This window comes from Lissotriton helveticus, chromosome 10 (assembly GCF_964261635.1).
Source record: "Lissotriton helveticus chromosome 10, aLisHel1.1, whole genome shotgun sequence".
NCBI lineage: Eukaryota > Metazoa > Chordata > Amphibia > Caudata > Salamandridae > Lissotriton > Lissotriton helveticus.
In genome coordinates, this window is record NC_136071.1 from 1,098,316,629 (window position 1) to 1,098,344,423 (window position 27,795).

At 41.2% G+C, this 27,795-nt stretch overlaps 2 protein-coding genes across 15 annotated transcripts in view; one reads left to right on the forward strand and one right to left on the reverse strand.

Annotated features, from left to right (window-relative positions):
* Positions 1-27,795, forward strand: part of LOC144785288 (uncharacterized) — an 850,769-nt gene that overhangs the window by 366,500 nt on the left and 456,474 nt on the right. The window lies entirely within an intron of this gene.
* Positions 1-27,795, reverse strand: part of DGKK (diacylglycerol kinase kappa) — a 556,369-nt gene that overhangs the window by 234,455 nt on the left and 294,119 nt on the right. For all 14 annotated transcript variants that reach the window (XR_013601700.1, XR_013601701.1, XR_013601702.1 and 11 more), the window contains exon 2: positions 25,786-25,896. Coding sequence is in view for 11 of the 14 variants with exons in the window: in XM_078663836.1 (XP_078519962.1) it covers positions 25,786-25,896 (111 nt within the window). In the remaining 3 variants the exon portion in view is untranslated. The remainder of the gene's footprint in view (positions 1-25,785; positions 25,897-27,795) is intronic.

Consider the following 27,795-nt stretch of genomic DNA (forward strand, 5'->3'; position numbering starts at 1 on the left):
CCTATTCCACTCTACGATTCTACTCTACGACACTCCACTCCACTCCACTCTACGACACTCCACAACACTCCAGTCTATGACACTCTACTCCATTCCACTCTATGACACCCTATTCCACTCTACGACACTCCACTCTACGATACTCTATGCCATTTGACTCCACAAGAGTCCACTCCATGAGACTCCACCCTACACCACTCTATGCCACTTTACAACACTCCACTCTTTGATACTCTACACCATCGTACTCCACTCTATGCTACTCCTCAACACTTTATTCCAGTCTTCGCTACGTTATGTCACTCCACGCCACGCCACTCCACTCCATGAAACTCTACAACCCTGCACTCTACGACACTCTACTCTACTCTACTCTGATCTACAATAGCCTACTCTAAAACACTCCACTCTAAGACACTCCATGACATTCTATGACACTCTATGACACTCCACCCTACAACACTCTACACCACTCCACACTAGGCCACTCCACTCTGTAACAGTTTACTCCACTCTAAGCATGCCACTCCACTTTAAGGCACTCTACCCTACGCCACTTTACTCCACTCTGCACCACTTACTGCCTTCTATGCAATGCCACTTTATGCCCCTCTAAACTACGTCACTTAAATGTATGACACTCAACTCCACTCGAGTCTATACTACTCTATGCCACTCCATTCTATGACACACTATGCTACTTCACTCTACTCTACTCTACTCTATTCTATTCTAAGCCACTATATGCCACTCTACTTCCCTCCACACCCTTCCATACTATGCCCCTCCACTCTACGACGCACTGCTCCTCTCTATGCAACTCCACTCTACGCTAGGCCAATCCACTCTATATCACTCTATGCAATTCTACGCACTCTACAACACTCTACTATACTCTATGACACTCTACTCCATGACACTCTATGACCCTCCACTCTACAACCCTCTACTCTACGACCCTTCACGCTACGACCCTCCACCCTACAACCCCAACTCTACGAAACTCTACTCCACTCTACTCTACAACACTCCCCTCTACACTACCCCACTCTATACCACTTCACTATACAACACGATCCCACTTTATGCCACTCCCTATTTGCCATTCTATTTCACACTACGCCACTTCACTGTACGACAATCCACTCTATGCCGCTCCACTCTATGACATTGTACTCCACCCTACAACAGATTACTCCACCCTATGCCACTTTACTCCCGCTACGCTACACCACTCTATGCCCCTCTACTTTACAACATTCTACTCCACTCTACAACACTCTGCTCCACTCTATGCCAAAGCAAACACAAGGAGAAGATGCACAGAATGCTGACATTTTTCAGACACTCACCCTCAGTCACAGATCTGGGTTGAATCCATCATCGCTCGTTAGCGCACATCGCCACCCCAGTTCAGACCCAGCTATGTGCAAATCAGTCTTGACCCTGTGTGTCATGGGAACAGTTTAAACTGAACGGCCAAGCCAGGTCTTCCCTGAACCAGAAACAAGCATCCTGGGACCGGTTTCGGGCTCTCAAAGGATATACTTCAAGGAGGAGGAAATTTGAGCCCCAAAAATCCTCAAAATCTGAGGATTAAGGAAAGCAGTCTGGGTCCAACAAAAATTGTTCCTAACTAGTCTTCACCTCCAGCTATGGGGGATTCAGTTGTAGGAAGGCTGATGGCTTTTTGAGATGTTTGGTAGCAATCCATCAGCGAACGATTGGTACTCAGTTTAGTCAAGAGACGATATGTTACAGATTTTGCCATGAAATCTCCAGAATCAGGTACCATCCCTATATCGCTCCCTAAAGATCCTGTAATACGAAATGCTTTGTCAGCCGTAGTTCAGATTCTTTTGGAGAACAGGGCAATTGTGGCAGGTCCTCCGGCAGGAAGGTGCAAGGGAGTCTACTCCATCCTTTTTATTGTTCAGAAGGCCAATGGGGTGTACAGGCCAGAACTCGACCTAACAGCAGTGAATCTCTGAGTGAAGACCATTCATTTCAAGATGCTTTTGTTGCAGCAGGTTATCCCTTTCGTGTCAGAAGGCGACTCCCACTCCACTACAGAGTTGCAGGACGCCTTTCTCCACACCCCCTAATACCTGCATCATCAGAAGTTCCTGCGGTTTGTAGTGGCCCTTCACATTGCGCGTACTCACTTCTCTTTCTATAATGGGTCTCAAATGCCTTTTTGGAGCAACAGAGAGATAATAGAAGTTCAGTTGCTTGTGTTAGTAATCTCACATACGAGCAAAGAAGTGGATAATTTTCTTTCTTCAGAGCACAATCACTTAGATGGCTTTTAAATATTATAGTTTGTGTTCGTGTCATTTCTGTTTTTAAGGTTACTGAACTGAGAAGTGGAGATGTAATCTAAAAAATAAATCCACTCTTTGCAACTTCAACGCAATGCTGTTCTAATGAAAGGGAATTAAGCCATGCTACACTCTTCTACATAAACAAAATCTATACCAATATCTACATGTGTGTATCTCTGTGTGTTTGTGTGTCTGTGTACAATTTGAAGAATTTCAGGAATTGCACCCTCATTAACCCTAATGTGCTAAATCAGGAGTGAAACCACTATGCGGTACTTATGTTGCAGCATTCAGTATCATGCTTATCAAGTTTGATTTAAATTTCCTTGATAAGAATAGGGAATATCTTGCAGTAATCAGCTTTACTACTAGCTTTCCCCATTTCAGCGCGAAGTAGTTATTACAAGTTATTTGCTGTTGATTATATCCACGGGTTTTCCATGGTGTAATGTGTTAATACTGTGTTACTCCAAATAGACCAAAGATATAAAATGTGCAGTAATCTGATTATCGCACACTAAACTATTTCCCCAAGAACTCTACCTATAGCCAGAAGTAATTTGTTGCACTGCCGCCCGTCTCTTTAACTGGATGACTATTTATTGCCACAACAAATCTGCCATAATGTTTGTTTTGCAGAAAGGCTTTTCTTTCCAAGAGTATTGACAGGGGCGTAGCTTAGTCGGTGAGATTCAGGGGGTGTGAATCTTACATTTTCCGGTCCAAACATGTGGGAGAATTCAACACCGTCAACGTAGACCTTATCATGGGCCCGCAGACCCAACTACCAAGCCAAGAATGCATTTATTTGGGGGAGTGGCACACCCCATCGCTTCCCTTGAAGCTGCGCCCCTGAGAAGTGAACTGCTGCCATATTTATTTTCTGTTCTATGAAGCTGTCCTTTGGTGTCGAGTTTGCCCTTCACTCCTGCGGGAAACAACCTTTACAACGCAACTTTTACAACGCACTACCATTACAACAAAACTTTTACAACGCAACATCCATTACATAGCATGCCATTACAACACAACCATTACAACGCATGTCACTACAACGCACACCATTACAACGCATGTCATTACAACGCAGTCATTACAACGCATACCATTACAACGCATACCATTACCATCCAACACTTACCCTATTGTTGCATCCCCGGGAGTTAGAATAGTCATTTTTACCCCTACACTATCCAACACTTACCCTACTGTTGCACCCCCTGGAGTTAGAATAGTAATTTTTACCCCTACACTATCCAACACTTACCCTACTGTTGCACCCCCTGGAGTTAGAATAGTAATTTTTACCCCTACACTATCCAATACTTACCATACATGCAATGTAATGTTATGCGTTGTAAGTTATGCGTTGTAAAGGTAGTATGCGTTGTAATGGAATGCGTTGTAAAGGTAGTTTTTAAAAATTCGTTGTAATGGCATGCGTTGTAATGGAATGCGTTGTAATGGATGTTGCGTTGTAAAAAATGTGTTGTAAAGGTGTGCGTTGTAAAAGTATGCGTTGTAACGTCATACAACAACTCCTGCAGATCAGCTACTCAGGTCACTCTAAATCTCCATACTATATTTTTAATACATTTCAAACACTTTACCGCGTCATCATTGACATTAGAAACGTCATGTCTGCAGCTATCAATCTAGCCTAAAAATATTTTCAGTGTCAATTCAGATCAGGACTTTGTTTGTTTCTTTGTTCAGGCGAATAAGCAGACTTCTAATAGCAGGTCAAACACATCATTGACTGGCAAATGGATAGTGTCGTCTTCCTGAAAGAAGCACAGATTTGCATTAATCCTACGTCATAGAGGGCCTCACCTGTCCTGCAAGCCAATGAGATGATGTGTCCTACTCCCACCCTGCAGAAGAAGATGGTCTCGACTAAAACATCCCAGATTAAAATATCAGATGTATAAACCACCAAGGAAACCACATGCAGCCAAAATGTTGTATTTACTACAAAATGGATGCCGATGGTTCCCTAGCAACATCTACTTTATGGTATCAGCCTTCCAAGCGCTCACGTGGGTCCTCTTGACTAGAATCAACATAACACCAATAAAGTTAGACCTCCCTGGGCAGTAAACCATGACAGTCAACCAGTCAAGGTTTTTCATGCAACAATACTAAGCGTGCTCTGAATCCAACCATACTAAGCGCAGCCATTGATGTGTTTACTTTTAAAGCACCCACACTTTGCACACTGAGATACGTAAAGTAATCCTTACAGTAGGAAGGGAGCTCACGAGTCCTAACATGCATTATAGTTAGGGCCACTGGAATTATGCAATTGTGTGGCCACTACGATTTTGCATAATTATAGATTAGCCAAATGTTGCACATAATCCACCATCTGCAGCATAATCTGCAGATTTTAAAAAACAAAAAAATAGTTTCGAGTTTAAAGGGTTCAAAGGTAACTAACAGTGCAGTAGGACGTGTAACGGGAAACATCCTTTACAACGCAACTTTTACCACGCAGTGCTTTTACATCGCAACTTTTACAACGCAAACCATTATAACGCATTGCGCTGGGGGGCGCTCTAGGATAGGGAATAGATTTAATTTACTATCCAACACCTTCCCTAGTGTCCACGTGGACTGGAGTTGGAATAGTAAATTAAACTATTCACTATTCAGCACCCAAAAGCGCTATGCGTTGTAATGGTATGCGTTGTCAAAACCGCGATGTAAAAGCATGCGTGGTAAAAGCATGCGTTGTAATGTCATACATTCCGTGTAAACACGAAACCGTCTGACAGAAACACCCTACTGCATTACAAAAGCAATCATCCAAGGAGCCAAAAGGATAATATACCTTTTGGACAATTTTTAAGAATAAGACGCAATTGCAGCAACATTAAGGACTTCGAGAAACATGCCAGTACTCTATCAGAGAAACTCAAGAACCGGGGATACCCCAGGGGCTTAATTAAAAAAGCGTACAAACGCGCAAGATATTACAACAGAGAAGCGCTGTTTGAAAAAGATAAACAGAGGTCAGATGAAAGGAAAGACCAATTAATTTTTGTGACCAACTACAGTGTGGCCAGCAATAAAATAAAGAACATCATTAACCGCAACTGGTCCCTCTTAAATGACAAACAGGGTACAAAAATTCCTAAACCGATGTTTAGCTTTCGCAGAAATAAGACTATTAAGAACTGTCTGGTACATACCTTCAAAGAGACCAAATCAGAACCCTGTCCAACAATCCAAAAAACACCTTTTCCAACAGGAAACTTTGCGTGCAATATGTGCTCCAACTGTGAATCCCAAGTGAAAGGGAACACTATCTCGCATAATGGCATAAATCACAAAGTGAAAAGTTTTATAAATTGTAGGACCAAAAATATGATTTACATGATCAAATGTCCATGTAATAAAGTTTACATTGGAGAGACAGCCAGGGAGATCAGAACACGAATAACGGAACACAAATCCGCAATTCGCACGAAGAAAAAAACTGCCCCCTTAGTGGAACATTGGCTGACTCAGAACCACAGCCTTAATGATTTGAAATGGTGTGGAGTGGAAGCTATTACCCAAAACACAAGAGGTGGTGACACCACCACAAAAAGAAAGAAAAGGGAACAATTTTATATGTCCTTATTTAATTCCTTTAGAACCGGATTAAATAACAGAGAAGAATGGGAGAGACTTATTTTATAAAACTCTAGAGACCCATATTTCAGACTAGGAGGGTCAGATTGATGACACAAATCAGGAATCTGCATTCCACCAGTGTTCAAGATAAACGGATGTTGTCTTGCAAAAATGTTTGTGTCTGTACCAAATGTTGTATATTATATGTATAACAAGCACCTATTTAGTGGAATTAATGAAGTCCTCTCTGAATTGCTGCAATTTATTACATCCATATTAGAAATTGTAACATATTGTTTGCATGAACATTAAAAGTATTAGGTGCCCGCATATGGTGTGTATAATAGGGAAATAATATATATTTCTTCGTTAGTATCACTGAAGACGATACTTCCCTATTCAAAATATTTTTCTATTATAGATATGTAAGTGTTTGAATATATTTGGGCAATGTGAAAAAATGCATACAAACAAACTACATTGGCAAATGTTTGCTTATCTAAATTAAAATATGATTGAACTACCTATGAGGTCGCTCTAATACCAGCCATGTGACGCTATAGCCCCTTTTCCGTTTTTATCTTCCCAATCCAAAATGGCCGCGATAGATTTACTTTTTCCGAATTATCTAATATTCCGAACAAGTGTGGAAAGAAAGTGGGATAATGGAGTTCCCCTACTAATTATTAATAGAAATGTGGCATGAGGTATTTCCGGCACAATATTAAAATAATTACACAAACGCCGATAGTACCCGCAAATTACTTCCGGGATGATGGCTCGAATATTTTATGAATTAGAACCCTAATACAATTTTAATAATATATGAGGAGATTATGAAGTGACATAATAGTAAAAACCTAATCGAATTCCTAAATTCATGAGATTCTGGCCGCGATAAAACACTTCAGAATAGAAAGCCGGCTTTAACTTCCGGGTTAAATCTAGCAGAGCCAGCATAAAAACACAGCGCTGGATAGTGCATATCACCCTTTGAATCCAGACGAAGGCGGACGCACGGAGGAACAGGGAGGCCGACTAAGAAATCAAAGGTATGGGCTGACAGAGGGCTTTGCTTAAACGGGGGCCATTACGACCATTCTTACAATAATGGTCCCAAGTTGTAATAATAAATGGGTAGCTTAAGCCCACAAAGGGCTCACCTCTAACTTAGTGCAATTTAAACGTTGCCCTATCTGTTTCCAGCCAAGAATAACCTCCGAAAGAGTAGGTAGCAAATGATTCCAGTGCAATAAATCTGGTGGAATATTTTCAGCCCTCATTAAATGTGACTTGGGGCAATGTTGATAGATATCCCTCATTTGACTATATCAAGGGTGTAGCTAAATATAAGCTTCTTGATAGTTTAATAAAAACTAAGTAATTTAAAAAAAAAAAAAACTCAATATAGACACTAGAGAAAATCAAAGTTGAGGTAAACATCTGTAAGATTAAAACTATCATTTTTGATCGGGTCTAAATAAATCTTATTTTTTAGATTCTGTTGACCTGATAGCAAAACCACAGAATGGAGGTGCATAATTGAAAGAGCACATCGGCGAATTCAAACACTAGTAGTTGGTGAGTACATTGTGGAGATACTATGAGTATCCGCTCCCATGAATTTTCTTGCCTTTGACCTTTGACCTATATATTTCATCATCAACTAAGGGCAGGCATGTATTTTTCCAACAGGACATCCAATAATAAACAAGTGTTTAAAGATTTTACCATTATACGGTGGTTCCTCCGTGCAATTAGAAAACGTGGAGGCACAATCAAAAGGTAAATGGTCTATTCATAATACCAAAGTCACCTAGAAATCGACAATATAAAATCCAATCGCCCAGGGACCTGGAGCTATAATATATTATTTTACACTCTTTATAGCTTCCCAGTGTGACTCAATCATCAAAAGCCAGTCCACGCTGAGAGGAAAAAAATTGAAGATACTGATTAGACTCGAATCTGTAAATACATTACAGGTATCAGACTTTTATGACTAATAGTAACAAGGTATACTTTTTATAAAACAAGAAGTGTGGGGTAGGAGAAACTGTCTTAGGCAATATGTGGATACTTTATAATACGAAAAGTTAGCCTTAAGGGGATGCAATACTGTCTAAAAAGAAGAGAGTAAGCCAACTGTAGTTGTGATAAATGTGAAATGTGAAATGGTACTAAATTCCTGTTGTTTAACTTATAGATTCTGTGAAATATATGTTTGTCCTGATGAAGGTGCAAAGATTGAAAGCCACCGAAACGCCGCGTCGACTTGTTTTGTATATTGAATTGTCTTGATTTTCTTTTAATATATTAATTTGATATCTCAACCCTTTTACACAATAGGTTGTTTTAGTTGTTTTTAATTATTTTTAGATTGTAACCCATTCGGGAGGTCCAAATAAATCACGAATTGATTTTCTATCCCTTTGTTTATGCGTATTATTCAATTACAGTTGATTGTTTAGTGCTTACTGTTATTGGCTCACTGCTGTTTTCGCCCCGGAATAGATTCTGTGTAAGAAAACCCCTTTGGGACTATTTCCCTCAGCAATTTAAGGCTGCTTCAAAAACACAGGGACTTTCTTTGTCAATACATTCCGTGTAACACATGTTTCCGCGCGATGGAAGACTTTTTGCAAAGATGGACAGCTCACCTTTTTGTTGCTTATTGATATATGTGGGTGTTAAACTGGTAATAATGAGGTGCAGCCAACCCCATAAAGTGTTACCAAATTTAAACATGATGAAATAATGAAGTAATACTATTATGAAAAGTGCCGCATTATGCCGAATAATTTGCCTTTTCTTGCGGCATAATTTACTCAACCCTGCCGCATAATTTGGCCAACTTCTGACGCATAATTCCTGTGGCCATGAGTATAATGCAGCATAAAAAGCAAGATTGCCAGAAGATGTCACACACTAAGGTGGTCACATTAACCGCTATGGAAATTGGAGACCTGTATTTATAATGGGAAAAGCAAATTTACAAGTGCCAGCAACAGAAGGATTTTTAGTGCTTTAGGCAAAATAACATTTTGATAGCTGGGTGCTCACCGTCTACTGAAACCATCACTGCCAAAGTTAATATATCTCTGTTAGCGATGGGCGTGGTTTAGTAATAGTTTAGTGATCTATGTGTGGGCATTAGCAGTCTCGGAAAGAAAATACTGTCATTATTATCGTTGCACTTTTAAAGAAACCTATGTCTTGGCCTATCTTTACATTGCGAACAAAAATGTTGTAAACGTGTTATCATAACATGAAAGTAAAACGAATAAACATGTAATTAGAGAACAACACTGAATATTTACGACAGAGTAAAATATCCCTGCAGCACACACTTCCTAAAAAAAAAATCATAAGGCATCAATTAGAATATCACCACCTTGGCAGGGATAAAAAAAAAAACGAAAATTACACACTAACTTGCAATTACAAGATGCACGTCATATTGCATCCGCCGCATCCGACGTGTAAATCACTAAAAACGAATGGAACACAAATTGGAGAATGCAACCATAAACTAAATGCCTATTTAAGTAATGGCAAACCTGGAAAAACGCAAACAAAAAAGGCTGATGTGGGCCACCCACAGCCCGCCAGCTCACAATATTTATTGGATTTTTTGAAGAACAGATGACAATAGATTATCCACACAAAAAGGTGTTTGTTGCTACACAAAGGAAGACATTTTTGGGGGCCTATGTCAGTTACTGAGAGGCGGTGTTGCAAGACAGCTGCCTTAACTAACCTTCACTGTGTCACCGTACCCATGTCCCATCATGCTTTGTTCTGAGGCCTAAAAATCAAGCTGAAAGGCAATGACAAGGTGTGGGGTCCGGCGATTGCCTGCGTAAACATGAGTTGAATAAATGCTAAACGTCTGGGTGCAGTCATGAAGCCAATTCTTTGTATTGTCAGAAACAGTCTAACCACACAATTACATGGGGTTGGGGGTACAGGCAGCCTAAAGCAATCTAGCAGTGCTCACCAGTGGGTTATCGTTATCTACAAATATACCTTTATCAAAACTCACCCACCTTGAGCATAGGCTGAAGAGAAGTAGCATGAATGAGCTGTGGAGGTCAATTTCGATGAAACATCAAGAACCACTTTTTGAAGCTAGTTTTCAAATCCTATCAAATTAATTGCATGAGTCTCAGAAAAAATCACTGCAAGCCCTTCTTGTGAATGTTGGGACCATTTACGAACATGCTATGTACCAGCCATGAATGGTGTGTGTATTGTCAGTGCTAAATGCACAACAGCATTTTGCTCAAAGTGTTACCGGAGAATCACAAAAGGCAATTTTTGAGACCTCTGCAGTAGTTTGGTGCTGCCACTAGGTGGTGACCTAAGAATGCTGGCTTGGTATATACCCAGGCAGACTTACAAAAAACGGTCTGGCTTTTCTTTAGACCATATTATATATTATTCAGAATTCACAAACAAAAACATAGAAATGGAGCAAAGAAATGTAATGATATCAAAATTAGTCTTTAATTATGATAAAAAATGAATACATCCACATAGATAAATAAATATACATGGTGTACCCAAAAAGTGTTAAAAAATCATTGATATAATCCTTTTTTTTGGAGAATCACAAGATGTCATCAACAATTATCATTAAAAAATTACATAATCCTGATACAGGCGGACTTGGCTGTGTTTGTCTACGCGTTTCGACAATCTATTATGTCTTCCTCAGGACAGGTGGTTATCCAGCCATTTTTCTAAATAAAACAAAACATCACATTATAGATTACAGTGCATTACATCTTTGCTACTACATTCCTAAAAAGTTCTGTTCGGATATCGGATGTTCAAAGAAAAGAATTTCCTTTAGCCAGACATATATTATGGACAGCTAACAACTGATAAAAGGTTGGAAACAATCATTTTTCATTTTTGTATCTAATACTTGATTCTTTGGATAATTCATGATGATCTCAAAACATTTTAAGATTATCTAAATGATAAAACATGACGATCTCAGAACAATTTAAACCAATCTAAGCGATAAGACATATGTTTAATGTTATTATCACAGCAATGACGTAACATCTATAACACAAAGGTACCTATGTTTGAACTTACGTTATAATAGTATAGTCCATTTTTCCAAATTAGTACCATATTGGACTATTTATTCTTTTGTGTTTCACACTCGTTTGCGAAATTATATGTTCCCTAAGCTATTCATATTATCGAACCCTTACTTTTTCTAGCTGTTATAAAGAAAAATGACACCAAGCAAGTCTTACCTAAAAATCTTTATGTTTTCAACAGAATGAAACTTTATTGAAACTTTTTTTGAAGGGAGTGAGGCACCTTTCCTTAAATTTTGGAGTAGGTAAGTGAAATCTGTGTGGGGAGAGAGTTGTATTCTTACAAAAGGGTTTTCACAATATTTTCATCCTAAGCCTTTCTAGGTCTTTTTTTTCCCATACTCATTTATTTTTACCTGTTTAGATGTAATTCACTGCTCCCATCTCACTTCTACCTTCTTCTTTCAATCATCATCCCGATAGTTTTCTTAAAAATTCTGGAATAGGGTTTGTTAGATATTAGCTACACAGGTATATAGCCTCAATTTTTTGGCAGAGAGTGATGTTTCATTTACTACACCTAGTAATAAGTCCGTTTTCTCTAAACCTCTTCGGGGGAAACCTCATACGCATACCACTTATTTCACACTGTTATCTGTAAATCTCTACTATAGATGTGACCTATTTTTAATAAATACAATATTTGCTTATTTAGTAAGCAAAGAGGCTACTCTGTTCTCATTCTTTTTATCAATATCCGCTTATTCAGATAGCAAAGCAGCTCCTCTGTTCTCATTATTTTTATCAATATTCGTTAGCTTTACCTTTAAAAAGTAGTCCACTCCTTAACACAGATATTGAGTGGTTCTGTATATTCTTTACGAGGACCGTTAAACTTCCTCGCAATGACGGACCGTAATGGTTATTAGGTAGCACACCAGTGTGATGGGCGTTGTTTTTTTTGAATATCCTGTTTTTATAAAAACAAACGACATAAGAATAGATGGAATTTTTTAGTGAATAGTTTTCGTTTACAGAAAAAGGGTCTATCGACAGATGTCAGCCTTTCTAAATGATTTTCCAACAATCGCTAATTACATATTCCCTAATTCTTACCGGTTTGCTGCTTTGCTGTTCACACGCGTGTGAACAGAAAAGCAGCAAACCGGTAAGAATTAGGGAATATGTAATTACTAGGTTCAGTGCGGTTAAGTTACTTAGCGATTGTTGGATGCCCGATTCCAAACGTAGTGGTTGTTTGGCGCCTAATTTCTAATACAGTTTCGCTATGCCTTTTTAGAGCCGACAGGATCGCTTCCAAACATAAGCCAACGACCCCGCCCAACGTAACCGCCAGGTCGAAGTTATCAAGATAAAGAGAAAACGTAGTAACCTGTTAAAGCTTTGTGACAAATCTAAAGACCTTTGCAAGGTAAAAAATCATTTAGAAAGGCTGACATCTGTCGATAGACCCTTTTTCTGTAAACGAAAACTATTCACAAAAAAATGCCATCTATTCTTATGTCGTTTGTTTTTATAAAAACAGGATATTCAAAAAAAACAACGCCATCACACTGGTGTGCTACCTAATAACCATTACGGTCCGTCATTGCGAGGAAGTTTAACGGTCCTCGTAAAGAATATACAGAACCACTCAATATCTGTGTTAAGGAGTGGACTACTTTTTAAAGGTAAAGCTAACGAATATTGATAAAAATAATGAGAACAGAGGAGCTGCTTTGCTATCTGAATAAGCGGATATTGATAAAAAGAATGAGAACAGAGTAGCCTCTTTGCTTACTAAATAAGCAAATATTGTATTTATTAAAAATAGGTCACATCTATAGTAGAGATTTACAGATAACAGTGTGAAATAAGTGGTATGCGTATGAGGTTTCCCCCGAAGAGGTTTAGAGAAAACTGACTTATTACTAGGTGTAGTAAATGAAACATCACTGTCTGCCAAAAAATTGAGGCTATATACCTGTGTAGCTAATATCTAACAAACCCTATTCCAGAATTTTTAAGAAAACGATCGGGATGATGATTGAAAGAAGAAGGTAGAAGTGAGATGGGAGCAGTGAATTACATCTAAACAGGTAAAAATAAATGAGTATGGGAAAAAAAGACCTAGAAAGGCTTAGGATGAAAATATTGTGAAAACCCTTTTGTAAGAATACAACTCTCTCCCCACACAGATTTTACTTACCTACTCCAAAATTTAAGGAAAGGTGCCTCACTCCCTTCAAAAAAAGTTTCAATAAAGTTTCATTCTGTTGAAAACATAAAGATTTTTAGGTAAGACTTGCTTGGTGTCATTTTTCTTTATAACAGCTAGAAAAAGTAAGGGTTCGATAATATGAATAGCTTAGGGAACATATAATTTCGCAAACGAGTGTGAAACACAAAAGAATAAATAGTCCAATATGGTACTAATTTAGAAAAATGGACTATACTATTATAACGTAAGTTCAAACATAGGTACCTTTGTGTTATAGATGTTACGTCATTGCTGTGATAATAACATTAAACATATGTCTTATCGCTTAGATTGGTTTAAATTGTTCTGAGATCGTCATGTTTTATCATTTAGATAATCTTAAAATGTTTTGAGATCATCATGAATTATCCAAAGAATCAAGTATTAGATACAAAAATGAAAAATGATTGTTTCCAACCTTTTATCAGTTGTTAGCTGTCCATAATATATGTCTGGCTAAAGGAAATTCTTTTCTTTGAACATCCGATATCCGAACAGAACTTTTTAGGAATGGTAGTAGCAAAGATGTAATGCACTGTAATCTAGATGCCAATTAAAACGATGTTTTGTTTTATTTAGAAAAATGGCTGGATAACCACCTGTCCTGAGGAAGACATAATAGATTGTCGAAACGCGTAGACAAACACAGCCAAGTCCGCCTGTATCAGGATTATGTAATTTTTTAATGATAATTGTTGATGACATCTTGTGATTCTCCAAAAAAAAGGATTATATCAATGATTTTTTAACACTTTTTGGGTACACCATGTATATTTATTTATCTATGTGGATTTATTCATTTTTTATCATAATTAAAGACTAATTTTGATATCATTACATTTCTTTGCTCCATTTCTATGTTTTTGTTTGTGAATTCTGAATAATATATAATATGGTCTAAAGAAAAGCCAGACCGTTTTTTGTAAGTCTGCCTGGGTATATACCTTGCACAAAAAATTGTTTCCCTGACCCAGGAGTCATATCCCAATCAGGGGGTCCTTGATACACTACACACTAAGAATGCTGGCTTACATTGCTTTATCGAAGCTTAGACACTGACCCAGCATGAATGTTAGATGAAAAGGCAACATTTACATGTGCAGATTTTCGCCTCAGGGCAATTCTAAATTACAGCCGAAAAGCAGAGGAAAATAATTCCCTGAGCCAGACATCTCAGATGCTAATTCAGCCTTTCATCCTTCCAAGGATGGTAAACAAAGCACCAACTAAGTGCCATTAAACTGGGTAATGACAAGCCTCCTGATGTTTCAATCCAAGAGGAAGCTTTTCTGAACTCTTCTCACAGCTGCTGCTGTCAAAGAGGTGATCTGATTCACAATGTACTGTATAAAAATCTTCGCTGCATTAATGACATGAGAAGTAAAACCTTTTATGGAGGTGTCACAGAGACTTGGAAAATATCCAAAACGGTCCTTTGGTTTAGAAAAAAACGTAAGGAAATCCAGGGGTTTATTTATGAGAGGCTTGCACTGCCGGAGCGTCACTTTTTTGACGTTCTGGCGGCACAAGCCTCCCAATGAGGCCACGCATAGCCACTTTACGTGGCATCGTAGATATGTAAAAAAAAAATTTTAATGTAGTGCTTATATAGCGCACGTATCACCCCTGAAGTGGTCTCAAGGCGCTGTACACATACCTCTGTGGAACCCTTCCTGGCCTTTCCCTGTGAAGTGTCCATTCCTGGGAACCCCAAGGTGGAGGCCAGGCATCCCAGCGCTGCTGGGGCCGTTGTCGAGATTAAGCAAGCTATTGCCCAGAGTTGCAGAGTGGGACCCATGCTTAGAATAGGCACGAGGCGAGAATTATCAGGTCCGGGGAAATTGAGTTCAAGACCCGCCGAGGCGGGAATTGAACCTTGGTCCAGGCCAGACCTCTGAATCACGGTCTGCCGCTCTAACCATTGAGCCACACTTCCCCACCATATGGAGTAAGAAAAATCAGAGCAAGTCACTTTGTTGCCTTATCCGGTGGCAGGGAGGCGTTCCATGGGCATTACCATGGGTTTTCCAACACAACACCCATGGATTTTGATGCTGCGCCAGATTTACTTAACCACGTAAACCGGGGGCAAAACCTTAAGCCTCCCTAAAGATAAAATACTTTAATTTCTCCTCGTTTTTCCTCTTTTCATGTGTCCTGGACTCTGCAGCACACATAGAAAGAGAACACCGCTCAGGATTGTTTTTGTGCAGGAAGGTGCCCCTTCATGCACATAAACAATCCTGCATGCAACGCAGGCACCCATGCACCATGGTGCAAGGGTGCCCGGGTTGATGCCTGGCTGCAAATTGTGCACCAGTGCAGGGGGAAGGTGCAGGAATGCACCCTTTTTCATAAATATTGTGCATTCTCGCCCTTTCACATTGGCATAGGGCAGCACAGCAAGACGACTAGTGACACGCCCTCTGCCAATTCCCCACACATGAGGCCACTAGTGCTTAACTTGTAAAGAATAAGTGCTTCTGCCCAGAGCTCTGCTCCGCAGCCCGCAGATGGTGGGTTAAATGCCGGTATGGCAAATACCAAGGATGGTAGTCAATCCACCTCATGCCTGCTCAATCCACTACAGAGACCCCTAGCCTTTTATGTCACTCTTGCAGGTTCCTTCAGTCTCCCTTTGTAATGGTTTTTATGTCTTTCTCTTCCTCCGTCTTTCCCCTTTGTGTGGTTTTCACTAGGTTACTATGTTAAGTTGAAAACGAGGACATAGTTTATCACACAACTTTGCTCAGTGATTTTCCTGCAGCTGGAATTAATGAGTGAGTAATGTCCTGTAGTGAATGGAATGTTGCCACTTATGCATCCAAAATAGTATAAAGCCACACCATGCTATAAAGACATATATTTGAATTAGATTTACAAACTTTGGGGATTTTCAAAGTTGTGACAATCTAGCATTTACAAGTGTGTAAAGTACACATTTTGGAAATCTAAATAATTTGCAGCCCATTTCTATCCTGGAAAAAAACAGCTCTCTGCACATGGGCATAGAACTACTCACACATAATACTACACCATACTGGTGTAATATAAAATTAAAGCAAATCGGTTTGTGACAGTGAATTCTAGTTTTGTGATGTGGCACTTGCAAAACGCTATTCTTTACACAAACACAATTGTTTACACACCAAATTTACCTTAGGTGAGCAAATAGATTTGTGAATTGGGCCTGTTGTGTTATTTAGAGAGGTCTCTGCAGAGCCAGGCCACAGCCCTCCTCAGGCCCCAGCTAGGAGCTGGTTTATGTAGTCATTATTTTTCTATACGTATGCAAATAACATTGTGGATGGGTAAGTATAAATTTTCCAGAATTAGTTTATGAGGGACATTACAGCCAATGTGCAGAAGCTTGAGTAGGTGAGTTGCAAGTCCAAGGAACTGGATGTGAATATCAAGGTAGGTTCAATGAGCATCATGTAGACACAGAGACAGGGGGGGAGAGAAACTTTAGAAAGCATACCCCAGTGCCAACTCCCTATCTATATACCTAAGCACAACAGGACAGTAGGCTCTGCGTAGATTCAAGCATCACAGATTGTGTCCTAGGATAGACAGGTTTATCTGTGCAAAAGGTCATATGTGATACACTGATATTTAAATAACCTAATCACAAGCATGAAATTCTTTAAAAAGGAATGCCACCCCTCGCCACACAATGTGGCGTGCATTATCACCTGGGCTGCTCTTCCGTCAGCACCTTTATAGTGCATGATGGTCTCATCCTGGGCTATTTGACTATTCTGAAAAAATATTTTTGGGAAGATGTATATACCAGACCAAGGGTCTCAAAGAAGAACTGTTCAAATTGCATTCAGGTGGAAGCGTGGGAGTCAGTTTTAATGTTGTGTTGTGAAAATCCTACATTATGCAAGATTTAAAAAGTGTGAAACTAGCCATTGCTTTTCAAACTCATGCAGAAAGTGCTTTTGATATTGTAAATACTAATCGTCATTATCTGCACTACATCAACCTTATATATTGACCTCGAATAATTCATTACCAGTGTATAATAGTATTTCCCTCCCTGTGTGGCTAGGTTGAGCTGCACTGCATATGTTTTAGTAATGCGATCTCATAATTAAGGGTTTGGGCACCGCCATGGGTGGATATAAACCTTAACATGTCCCAAGGAAATATCTTCCGATGTGGGGCACAGGAGTAGATTATGACACATTAATCCGGATTAGAGCTTTGGGACCGCTATGCGTGAATACATGAATATTAAACACGGGATTTACCCTGAGGATAACTCCTAACATGGAGCTCAGATGTAGATTATCAGGCATCGTTCTGGGGTGGGGGATTAAATAGTGTCTCGTTTATAGAGTCGGGTGCAGCAGTCATTTGCTTCATTAGTAAAATAATAAATGCTGCAGACCAAACCTTTTCTCAAAGGCCACAGACGGCGCTGAAGGATGTCGGGATCTCCTGATACCAAGGCTACTAGTCTGGACTCCACCTCTTGCCTCTTTCTTCCTCTACCAGGCGCTTCCCGCTCCTTTATTTCACCCCCGCAGGTTCTTTTTCATCCGGGCTTACACCCTTTGTTGCTGTTTTTCAATTTTACTCCCGCTCCTACTTTCCTCTATTTGCATTTTCTCTCTCTTGTTGTGGGTGAAAGACTGATGAGAAAAAGTAAGTGCCAGTCCCCAAAAATAAGTGCCGCTGTGCCCAGCGTCGGATTGGTAACGGGGGCATTCAGGCAATGCCCGAGGGGCCGGGGGCCGAGTTCCAGCTGAGGGCTGTTTTTGAGCAGCCTGGGGGCCGATTTGGGCGGCGTCTCTGTTGTTCGACTATACCGCCAGCGGCCCAGTGGGTGTCTGGGTGGCCTTTCTGGAGGGAGATGGGCTCTCATTACCGCCCGTATAGCAGCAACAGGTAGAGGTGTCACCCCTTTTCTCTCGCTGGGCCTCCCATTAATGTAGGCATACTGAGCGGGGCAGGGGGCCTGAGCAGAAGTGGCCTCACTTTTCAGGTGTGTTTCACTAGTGTAAACTGATGCGTCCATATTTTTTTTTAACCCCCCCTCCCTTTTATGTAAAATTACGCTGAAGCAGTGATTTGAGGGAAGGCATTATGCAAATGTGGGCCGATTTTGTTATGCGTGCCCGGGCCGATTTTTAATCCCAATCCAACCCTGGCCTGTGCCCCATCTGCAACACACTGGCCCATAGCACATGGACCGCAGTGATGTAATTGTATGACAGCTCAACGCCTTCCCAAGTCACCACTTCAAGTAATGTGCTAAATCTAAGAGTCCTAGTGGGAAAAAAACATCTTCATTTAGAGCCAGGGCAGCTTACTCGCGTGATGATCAATAGTCGCGGTCATGAATCCCCACGGCATGAAATAACTGAGCATAAATGAGCATTACCGTGCAGTTGGCCTTTGTACGGCAAGGAGCATTGGCTAGCCCTCAGGGACAGCCAGTGATAGCAGGTGCTACACTTATCTGGCTGATTGTAAGTGCTAGCACTGTCCTTGCTACACCTGGTCTTATGGGGTTATTGACTGTTCACTTGCTGTCGTTTCTATTTCCTGCTCTTCCCCATGTCTCAGCAGGACATAGACAGCTATCGAGGACCTAAGGGAGGGACAAGTGCTCAACCTTGTGCTCTAATGAGGGCGTTGATTGGTGTTTGATGTCACTTCTGCTGCAGCTTCTGACGTGTTGGTGAATATCATCCTTGCAAGGAGCGGAAGTTAAAGTTCAAGGTCAAACATGTCAAATTTAGTGGTGGGCAGGAACAAGCCAAAGTCTGAATTGAGCTATGATTCGTATTGCACAATTAGCTTGGTGACCCATGGGGGCAAAAGTGCAGCCCGTGTATGGTTCCACTAGTTATAGGAGGCAGTAAACGGGCAGAATCGATGGGCATGGTATACACCTGTGTGCATAGGCAGGAAAGCTAAGCACAATGTGATGCACACTCTCAGCTTCATGCTCATTTCTTTTTTTTTAAAACTTTTTTTATTAAATGTAAACCACTGTACAAGCTGCAGAGTGGCAATTCATCGGATGGCAACGTTACAGCAATGCCCTGATCAACCTGATACATATTTATCAGCTCCTTCTCTATTGCCCCCCAGATTTGCATCCCGCCCTCACGACATTAACAGAGTGAGCATCTCAGACCACATTTCCAAGTCATCCAGCAGATTCCGTTCCATTCTGACCATTTTCATTCTAATCTCCTCCGATATGGCCCACTCCCGAAGAGCCCATTTCTTTATGGTTAGCATACTTAAAAGTGCTTAAGTGTTGGCACTTTACCAAGCACTTTCACTGAAGAGGCGGTGCAACGAGACATCCTCAGACAACTCATTCCATCCCCTGGCAATTAACTGAGTGCAGTTTGCCCCAAGTGCTCTGGAGGCCACTGGGCTCTTTTTATGATGTTAAGAAATAGAGTAGGTGTTTGAGGGCACTTTAATTGTCGCAGCAATGAGTGGGATGTTGTTTGTTAACATGAAACTGTGAGCCACTGTGGCCCATGTCTCAGGCTCTTGCATTTCCTTGTGTGCAGCTTTGGGTTTCTCTTCTTTTTAGGTTTTATGTTTCTAATGCAGTCTTTACCCACCATCTTGACTTTTCCACCTCCCTCTCCTTATAAGGGTAGGGCCAGGGCTCCTACATTGCCCACAAAGCACCTGCCAAGGCCCTGTTCCTATGCCCCTCGCACTTGCTTCCCAACGATGGACACAGACTACACTTACTTTATCCCTCCTCTCAGGGCATCCAGCACCGGGTGGGTGAGTATTCTATTGGCATCTTTCCTATCTGGATCTGCTAGGGCCAGAATCCCCCCGCCTTTGCACTCTTTTATAAGGTTCTTGAAATATGCAACCCGCCCCTGCTTTCCTTTTCTGTAATCTAGGCACATTAATATAATAATAATAATAATAATCCACATTTGTAAAGCGCGAACAATCACCCGTAAGGGTCACTAGGAGCTGGGGGCCGTCGGGAAGATTAAGTAAGCTATTGCCCAGAGTCACATGGTGCTGGGATAATCTGCCGCCGGTGCCGGGGATCGAACCGTGATCCCCAGATTCCGGAGTAAGTCGCCCTAGCCGCGGCGCCACACTTCTTCCGCACACCTACATCGAAAGCCTTGCAAAATGATGACCACTGACTCTCAGAACGTACATTCTACCCATACAAGTGAGTGGCACCTTCATCTCTTCTGGGTGGAGTCCATTGTCCCATTATCTGAATGTTTCCCTGTTTTGCACCTTCATCACATCTGGGGTGAACCCAAAGTCACTCCACTGATTACCCGTGGATTTTCTGGGGTTGTCCCTTCACCACTTCTTGGTGGATCCCATTGCCCTGTTACTGAGGTATCTGTTGCCTTTCTTGTGTTGCTCCATAATCAATTATGAGCTACTCCATAATTGTTCTACTTATGGACCTGTGGATTTACTTGGGTTGGACCTTCACCTCTTGTTTCAACCTCGTAAATTAGTATACAGTGGTGTTAACCTACTCCCTTAATTCCCACTAACACCCGAAGGAGGAGGAGAAGGCACACCAACAGTGCTATGCGGTTATATTTTTCGGTCAGGTATGTCAAAATAAATGCTGCATTACCTCAACTATTCATCTCATAACTAAGGCTCACGGTTTTCCATTTTTACTGATTTTTACAGATGAATACAGACAGAAAACAATGTGTTTCCTGCCTGTATTTATTTTTTAAAAGTGGAAAAATACAGAAAATTGTGCTTCTTGTGACTAACTTTCCATGCTGTCCTTCGTGAATTCCTGGCCAACTGCTGAGCAAATATACAGCATGGGGAGTTAAAAAATACAGGGTGGGATTTCCTTAAATATAGGCATATGTTCACATTAATGTGTATACAAATGCTAATATTTACATGTAGGTGTAGTGTTATGTTATATTTGGCTGCTTAATTTGCTAAAATACAAGAGGCATCAAAGTATGAGTGCATGTTTCGCTGTTAAATATGGAAATATACCATTTTATGACTCCATTTATTCTCAAAACACAAAGTAAATTTGGATAAATACCAATAACATGGCCCAAAAATAAATATGGATAAATACAGACGGAAATGTTAAAAAAATCTATACCATAAAACGGGGAGCCCTCATAACCCACCATAAACCAGAGCATGTGTCAGGATCTCCTGCACCTAACCAGCTCTTCACACATAAGTTACAAAACGCCAACCATCCTCTGCAACCAAACATACAGGTCCTGTAATCACTATTACAATGATTCTAGATACATAACAGCCTAAATACATAACTAACAAGCTCACTACTGACACTTGTTTTTATCTTTCGTGTGCCAATGTGCTTGTGGGTCCTGGTGCCCTACACTTGGAAACTAGATCAACGAAGTTAACCTTTAATACCCGTAGGACACCGAAGAGCTGAAACCACTGGTATACGTGCTCTCCTAAAGGGTGACCCAGCACAAACTGGGAAATGCGGATCTGACTCTTATTATACTAGAAAAAAAAACTGTGACCCCGGCTTACACATTGATGCCACTGCTGCTTAAAGGGGACACGCCTATCCTGCCACATAGTACATCGCAAATCAGTGTTTGTTTCTCCCAGACACCATTAGCCACAAGGACAAGGCAAAACAAAAGCTCTGCCCCTTTTCACATCAGGAATAATGTTGGTGGACATGTGGATCATTATGGAAACAGCCCCTCATTGTCAGCTGACTTTCTGCACAAAATAAATGTGGCATAATTTAGTGGGGCGCAAGTTGTGTGATTATCTCCTGTTGGCTAGAAGAATCATTCTTACAATCTCCTTTGTTGCCAAAAAAGCATGTTTTGGAGTTTGTCTTGGTATTTACAGTGCTTAATTTGTAATAAAATATGTGCCAGGGCCCTCATCCGAAGGCCACTGCAGTTTTAACCACCAACAATACCTGCGCAACTACTAATCATAACTCTCCTACATTTGTGATTATTCAAACTATTCCAGGCCCCCAAAGCTACAAGAATGGCTTGGTCAGCAGTAATGAATCATTTTTAATGTGTAGTGAATTAATAAACTGCTCTTTTTCTGCTCATCTCTAAATTACACAGACAGCGTCACCATGTGGCACTCTGTCATAAGTGCAGGTGTTCGCACTTAAGTGCCGGTGCCGAGAACCAGAAACCCCCGGCTCAAATTAAGTACTGATTTTGCATCATGTTCTGATTGGTCAATTATTTAGATTCAGTGGTGATCAGCACTAGTTTGGTTGTGAACCCCGATATGTTTCTCATTTTCATCTTTGTGTGGCATAAGATACAAACATCCTCTTGAGTCTCTTGTAGTAGTAAGCTTGGTACAAGGGTGTTCAAGAGGATGGGATACACACCAGGTTTGCATGATAATGTCCGACTGTGTACATTACTTCCATTTATAACAACTGTGTGAAATTCTGTTTGAGGGTACCTAGTAAAGCTGGCATAGTTCAAGGCCTCCACTGGAACTACACTGGACACCCCTACTTTAGAAATAATCAGATAAGCGGCCTGGCTCATGCCTCAAATCAGTGGATAATTTGTGAAAAAAAAGAAAATAAGTGCCAGGACCCTCTTCCGGAAGCTACTGCATCTTGCACCACCCATTGCCCCTGCCAACGCTGCCAATCACAGTACCAACACAACTGCAAACCTTAAAACGTCTACAAGTGTGACAATTCAGACTACTCTAGGCCTCCCAAAGATATAAGAAGGGTTACTAATCATTTTAAATGTATATTGAATTACTAAACAAGTGGACAAGAGGGCCACCATGTGGTAGACCGTACAAAGTGCAGATGTTGACAATTAAGTGCCGGTACTGAGGACAAGAAACCACCAGCTCAAATTAAGCACCATAGTCCTAAACTGAGGCCCCCATTTAAAGAGCTCCTTAAAAATGGATGTTTGGTCTGACCGGTGCGTGTGAGTTCAAGGAAAATCGAGTTAAAGGGGTTATCCAAGGCAGGACCAAGTAATACATTTCCTGATACAGCTATGAGCTCATCTGAAACTGTCAATTCTGGATGTAGGTCAGCTCCCCACTTAAGGAAACGGCTGTGTCTGTAATTGGATGTCATGTGATTTATTCATCGCTGTTTTGTGTTTTTCTGCACAGCACTCTGGAGAAAGGCTCTACAAATTCAGTAAAATACAGATAAAAACAATCCAGTCCCAAACCCAGAGACAGAAAGTGCACTTCTGGAAGCTCAAGACTCTGATTGCTGCAGGGCAATGGTTACTGTTTTTAATGTGGTGGGAACCTAGGAGATGGGCTGTGGACCGTCACCTACCCAGACGGATATTGGGTAGACCTTACTTCGTCTCCTCCGTCGTACTCTCCCTCCTACCCATTTACTCCACCCACTGTCTCCTTTCTGCTCCATTTATCCCTCCTCTTTGCTCTCTAATTGTTATCTCATTGAGACCTAGCCGCTTGACTGATGCCCGGTGGAGCTACCTGATAGCTATAGAGGAGATGGGTTGTGGACTTCCCCCTCGGCCGTCACCTATCCAGCCGGACTTTGGGCAGACTCTCCTTCGTCTCTCCATCCAACCTATCTCCATCTTTTCTCCGTCCTACACCTTTACCCCACCCCCTTACCCTTCTAAACTCCATTTATTTTGTCTTCCGAAGCTCTTGAAATGTTTTCTTGTAACTGATGTAACTTGTAACTGATGTAATTCTGTAATTTTGTGGTTCCTTATGTAAAGCATTCTGATACCTCGGGGTCTAGCAAGCGCTATATAAAACTCAAATAAATAAATAAATAAAATAAATAAATAAAACTATAGATGTCCAGCATCCTCTTCATCTTTGTGACAATTTATCCCCATTACAAGGCTTGTTATTCCTGGGCAGTGTTACTACTACTATTTTGTGTTTTTGACTACTTGGCCAGTCTGTTCTGCATCCATGTATGCCCCACTTCTACTAGTTGATTCCCTTGTTTGCCTAACAAATGATGTGGTTTTACTGGATCTTTTTGTCTTGTTAAATCTGTTTTATTAATTTCATTTTCAATAAGCGACTGTGGTTCAACTATTCGTAATATCTTGTCAAGTATCAACTTTTTCTGCACAATGAGCTAGTGAAACCACTAAACACAACCAGGTCAGCACTAATAGAGGGGAGGCAAAAGACAAAAAAAGACACAAAAGAAAAAAGTAAACACAAAAGACAAAAAATAACTGGGGGAGAGAATCCAAAATAAGCAATGGCAATGCCATGAGTACATTTAAGCCATGCATGTAATATTTCCTGGCTCCCAACTTTCTTGGCTTCTTTATTGCATGCAAGCTCTGGACATGTTGTCGATCCTCGCGACAGTAAAAAAAAAGCAGTTTGTATCTCTCCTCTTGAAATAAATCTCTTAATTTCAGGGTAAGTCATGCTATTGATGGTGGTGAGCTGACTGCGGCCATCAACTGTCAATGCATGGAGCATGGGCTGAGTCAAAGCAAGCTCAGTGGATAAATGTATGAATATACAAGCTTCTATGTTTGACTACTAGCAACACAAAGCCCTGCTCTTAAACAGCAAAGGCAAAACTAATGACCCAATGAAAAAGAACTGAGAGTAGTCCTGAGGCCATGCACAGAAGTTAAAAACAGTGGTGAGGCCTTAGTTTGGTAGGAAAGAGAGAAAGATTCAGAAACTCATCTAGGTGGGAACTCAATCTCAAGCCATTCCTTAACGCGAATAGTCAAGCCTTGAGAAAGTAATTTGAGAATTTGGGACGAAACAAGTCCTTGGTCTGGATGTACATAGCGATTGTATGACAAAATCACTCATGCGTTTTGCACGCATGCCTTTTCAACACCAGCATTAGTTACAGCGCAAAGTCGTTACAACGACTTGCCTTAGGGAGGCGCTTGAGTTCGGAATAGTATCATTTACTATTCCAACTCTAGTCTGCGCAACAGTAGGGAAGGTGTTGGACTTTAAGTCCAACCCCACTCCACTAATGCGCCCCTCTAGAGCAAGTCATTGTAATGACTTGCGCGCTAAACAAATGGGTGAGGAGGGGAGAGGATGTGGTCCGTTGGCTAGGCTGCCGACTTTGGTGCTGAAAACCAGGGTTCGAGCCTCGGGGTTGCGTTCACATCCTGTGATTCTGGGCAAATCACTTAATCTCCCCGTGCCTGAATGTGTAATGTAAATACGGTGCTCATGTAAAGTGCTCCAATACCTTCGGGCCGAGTTCGCGCTACATAAAATATGCAACAAAAAACAAAATGTGTGGTACCAAAGCGTTTGTTATATTGCCCGTGTTGTAAAGGCAAAGTGTGATTCTAGCTTCAAACTAATGGATGTTTCCCGTATATAGGTGCAGAAGACACACTACCTTGAGCATAATTCAATCCAAAACTATTTATGAAGGCGTCTTGCCACCCAGTCAGTCTCTGCCTCTAGTCATGGACTCTTACCGTCTAGACATTTTACACACTAACCGGCCTAATTTAACTCTGAAAGGAATGAATCACACTTGTCGTACCTTTGAATCCTTGGCATAGTAGAGCGTCCTTCCTCGCAGTTTGAAATAGCGCCTCTTCCATCGCTGAAAAGAGCTGGTTTGCTTCAGTAAAAGGCCCTCCTTCACACTTTTCTGAAATGAAAAGATCAGACCATTAAAATGGTGTCCAAGTCCTTCATCCCCTCCCTTCCCCAACAGCCAAACTTCCTTTGAGTTTGCTTTCTTCTCCATTTCAAACACACTACCTAATTGGAAGGTACTTAGACACGCCACAGGGTTCTCTGAACTGCTTTGAGCTCCTCTGATTGGATAGAAAGCTCCCTAACACCTCAATAAAGCCAGTACTTTAAAAAAAATTGTAACTTATGTTCAAATCCAACAAAAGACAACAAAAATCACCTTTACATTTCTTTAAAATTGCTGCATATGAAAGCAATATGTTTGACCTGATTTTACTACTGTCCTCGATTTGTTGAGGCATTGACATAAGTACTATTAGAACATTGGAATGTTGGGTAACCCTGGGCGTAGTTTGCGTAGTAGCGCTACGCATAGCTATGCGAAGTGCACTACGCATGTTACGCGAACGGCGTAGTGCGGTAGGGAACATGCTGTTCGCACTAATTGCACAGTGCCTGATGCTTGTCCGCACTGTGCAATCATTGCAAACGGCATCTTGCACAGTGCAAGCGGTAGTTTTCTGCTGCTCTAGGAGATTTGTACTCGAGCGGCAGCTTTCTCAACGCGGACTGGGAGTTTCTCATCGTGAGCGGTCGAGACCATACGCGACCACTCGCAATGAGACACCTGACCTCCCTGCATTGAGAATCTTGCCGGGAGGTTTATTTTCCACGCTCGCGATCGGCAACTTGATGTTGCTGATCGTGAACAAGGAAAAAGTCTCGCTGGGATGTTGATTTTGCTTGCTCGCGATCGCCAACTTGACGTTGAGGACCGCGAGCAAGCAAAAAATGCCCACTACGCTTTTTTGCACTGTGCTACGTGCAATTCGTTTAGTGCGTAATAGTACAAACTACGCACGCTACGCGAGCGTAGCGTAGTACTACGCCCAGGGTTAATGTTAGGATCTCCATTGAATACAATGAAGTGCTCCCTGTTTCTATAGCTGGTAAATCCCCTAGAGCTTCGAGAAGCCTCAAATGGCAGAATGTTCTAATAGCCTTATAGCCCTTCGTAGCAGGGCTATACCGGCCATTAAAGTCCCACTCCCTTGTGAAAATCCCTCGCCTTCGGCTCGGCCCTTTTAGACGCTCTGTCCAATCAGAACACTCCCGGGACAGTCTCATCATGCAATCAGAGCATGCTCAAACCAGTATCCAATCAGAGTGATTATTCAAAGCCATTGACAATGCTGTCTGATGCTCTGTCCAATCAGAACACTCCAGAAACAGTCCCATCATGCAATCAGAGCAGGTTCCTTCAAGCCAGCAGCCACTCAGAGTAATTATTCAAAGCCACTGGCAGTGTACACATGACATGCTCAACAATCAGGATTCACCAACAGCCATCTCCACTGTGAACTTCACGTGTCCTTTAGTGTACTGCTATACACAGTCACCAAGCACACTGACACTCATAATCCACACATTAAAAAAAACATACAGCAAACAAGAATAGTGGGCACACACATTATATAAACATGCAACAAAAACGCATAGTGACGTATAATGGAAGGCACACAAAATAACAGCATTTAGTAAACATGCATACCAGGCATACTCATTACAAACGTGCAGTAAACACATCCCCTGACACACATAATACAAGACACACCCATCAAAAAGTAACAACATGTTAGACGCCCTGTGACCTTCTTAGAAACCTGCTTGCTGTGTTCTTTGGTATGCATGAGTGCAGATAGCATGGGGGGGAGGGGGGGACACTCAGTAAATGACTTGTGGGTTAAAGAGGTTGTGGACAAAATATCCGGTGAGTGGGTGATTGCATAGGTGGCTGGTTCAATTATGTGGATGCCGTGATTGGCTGAATGATTGCAGAGATGGATTAATG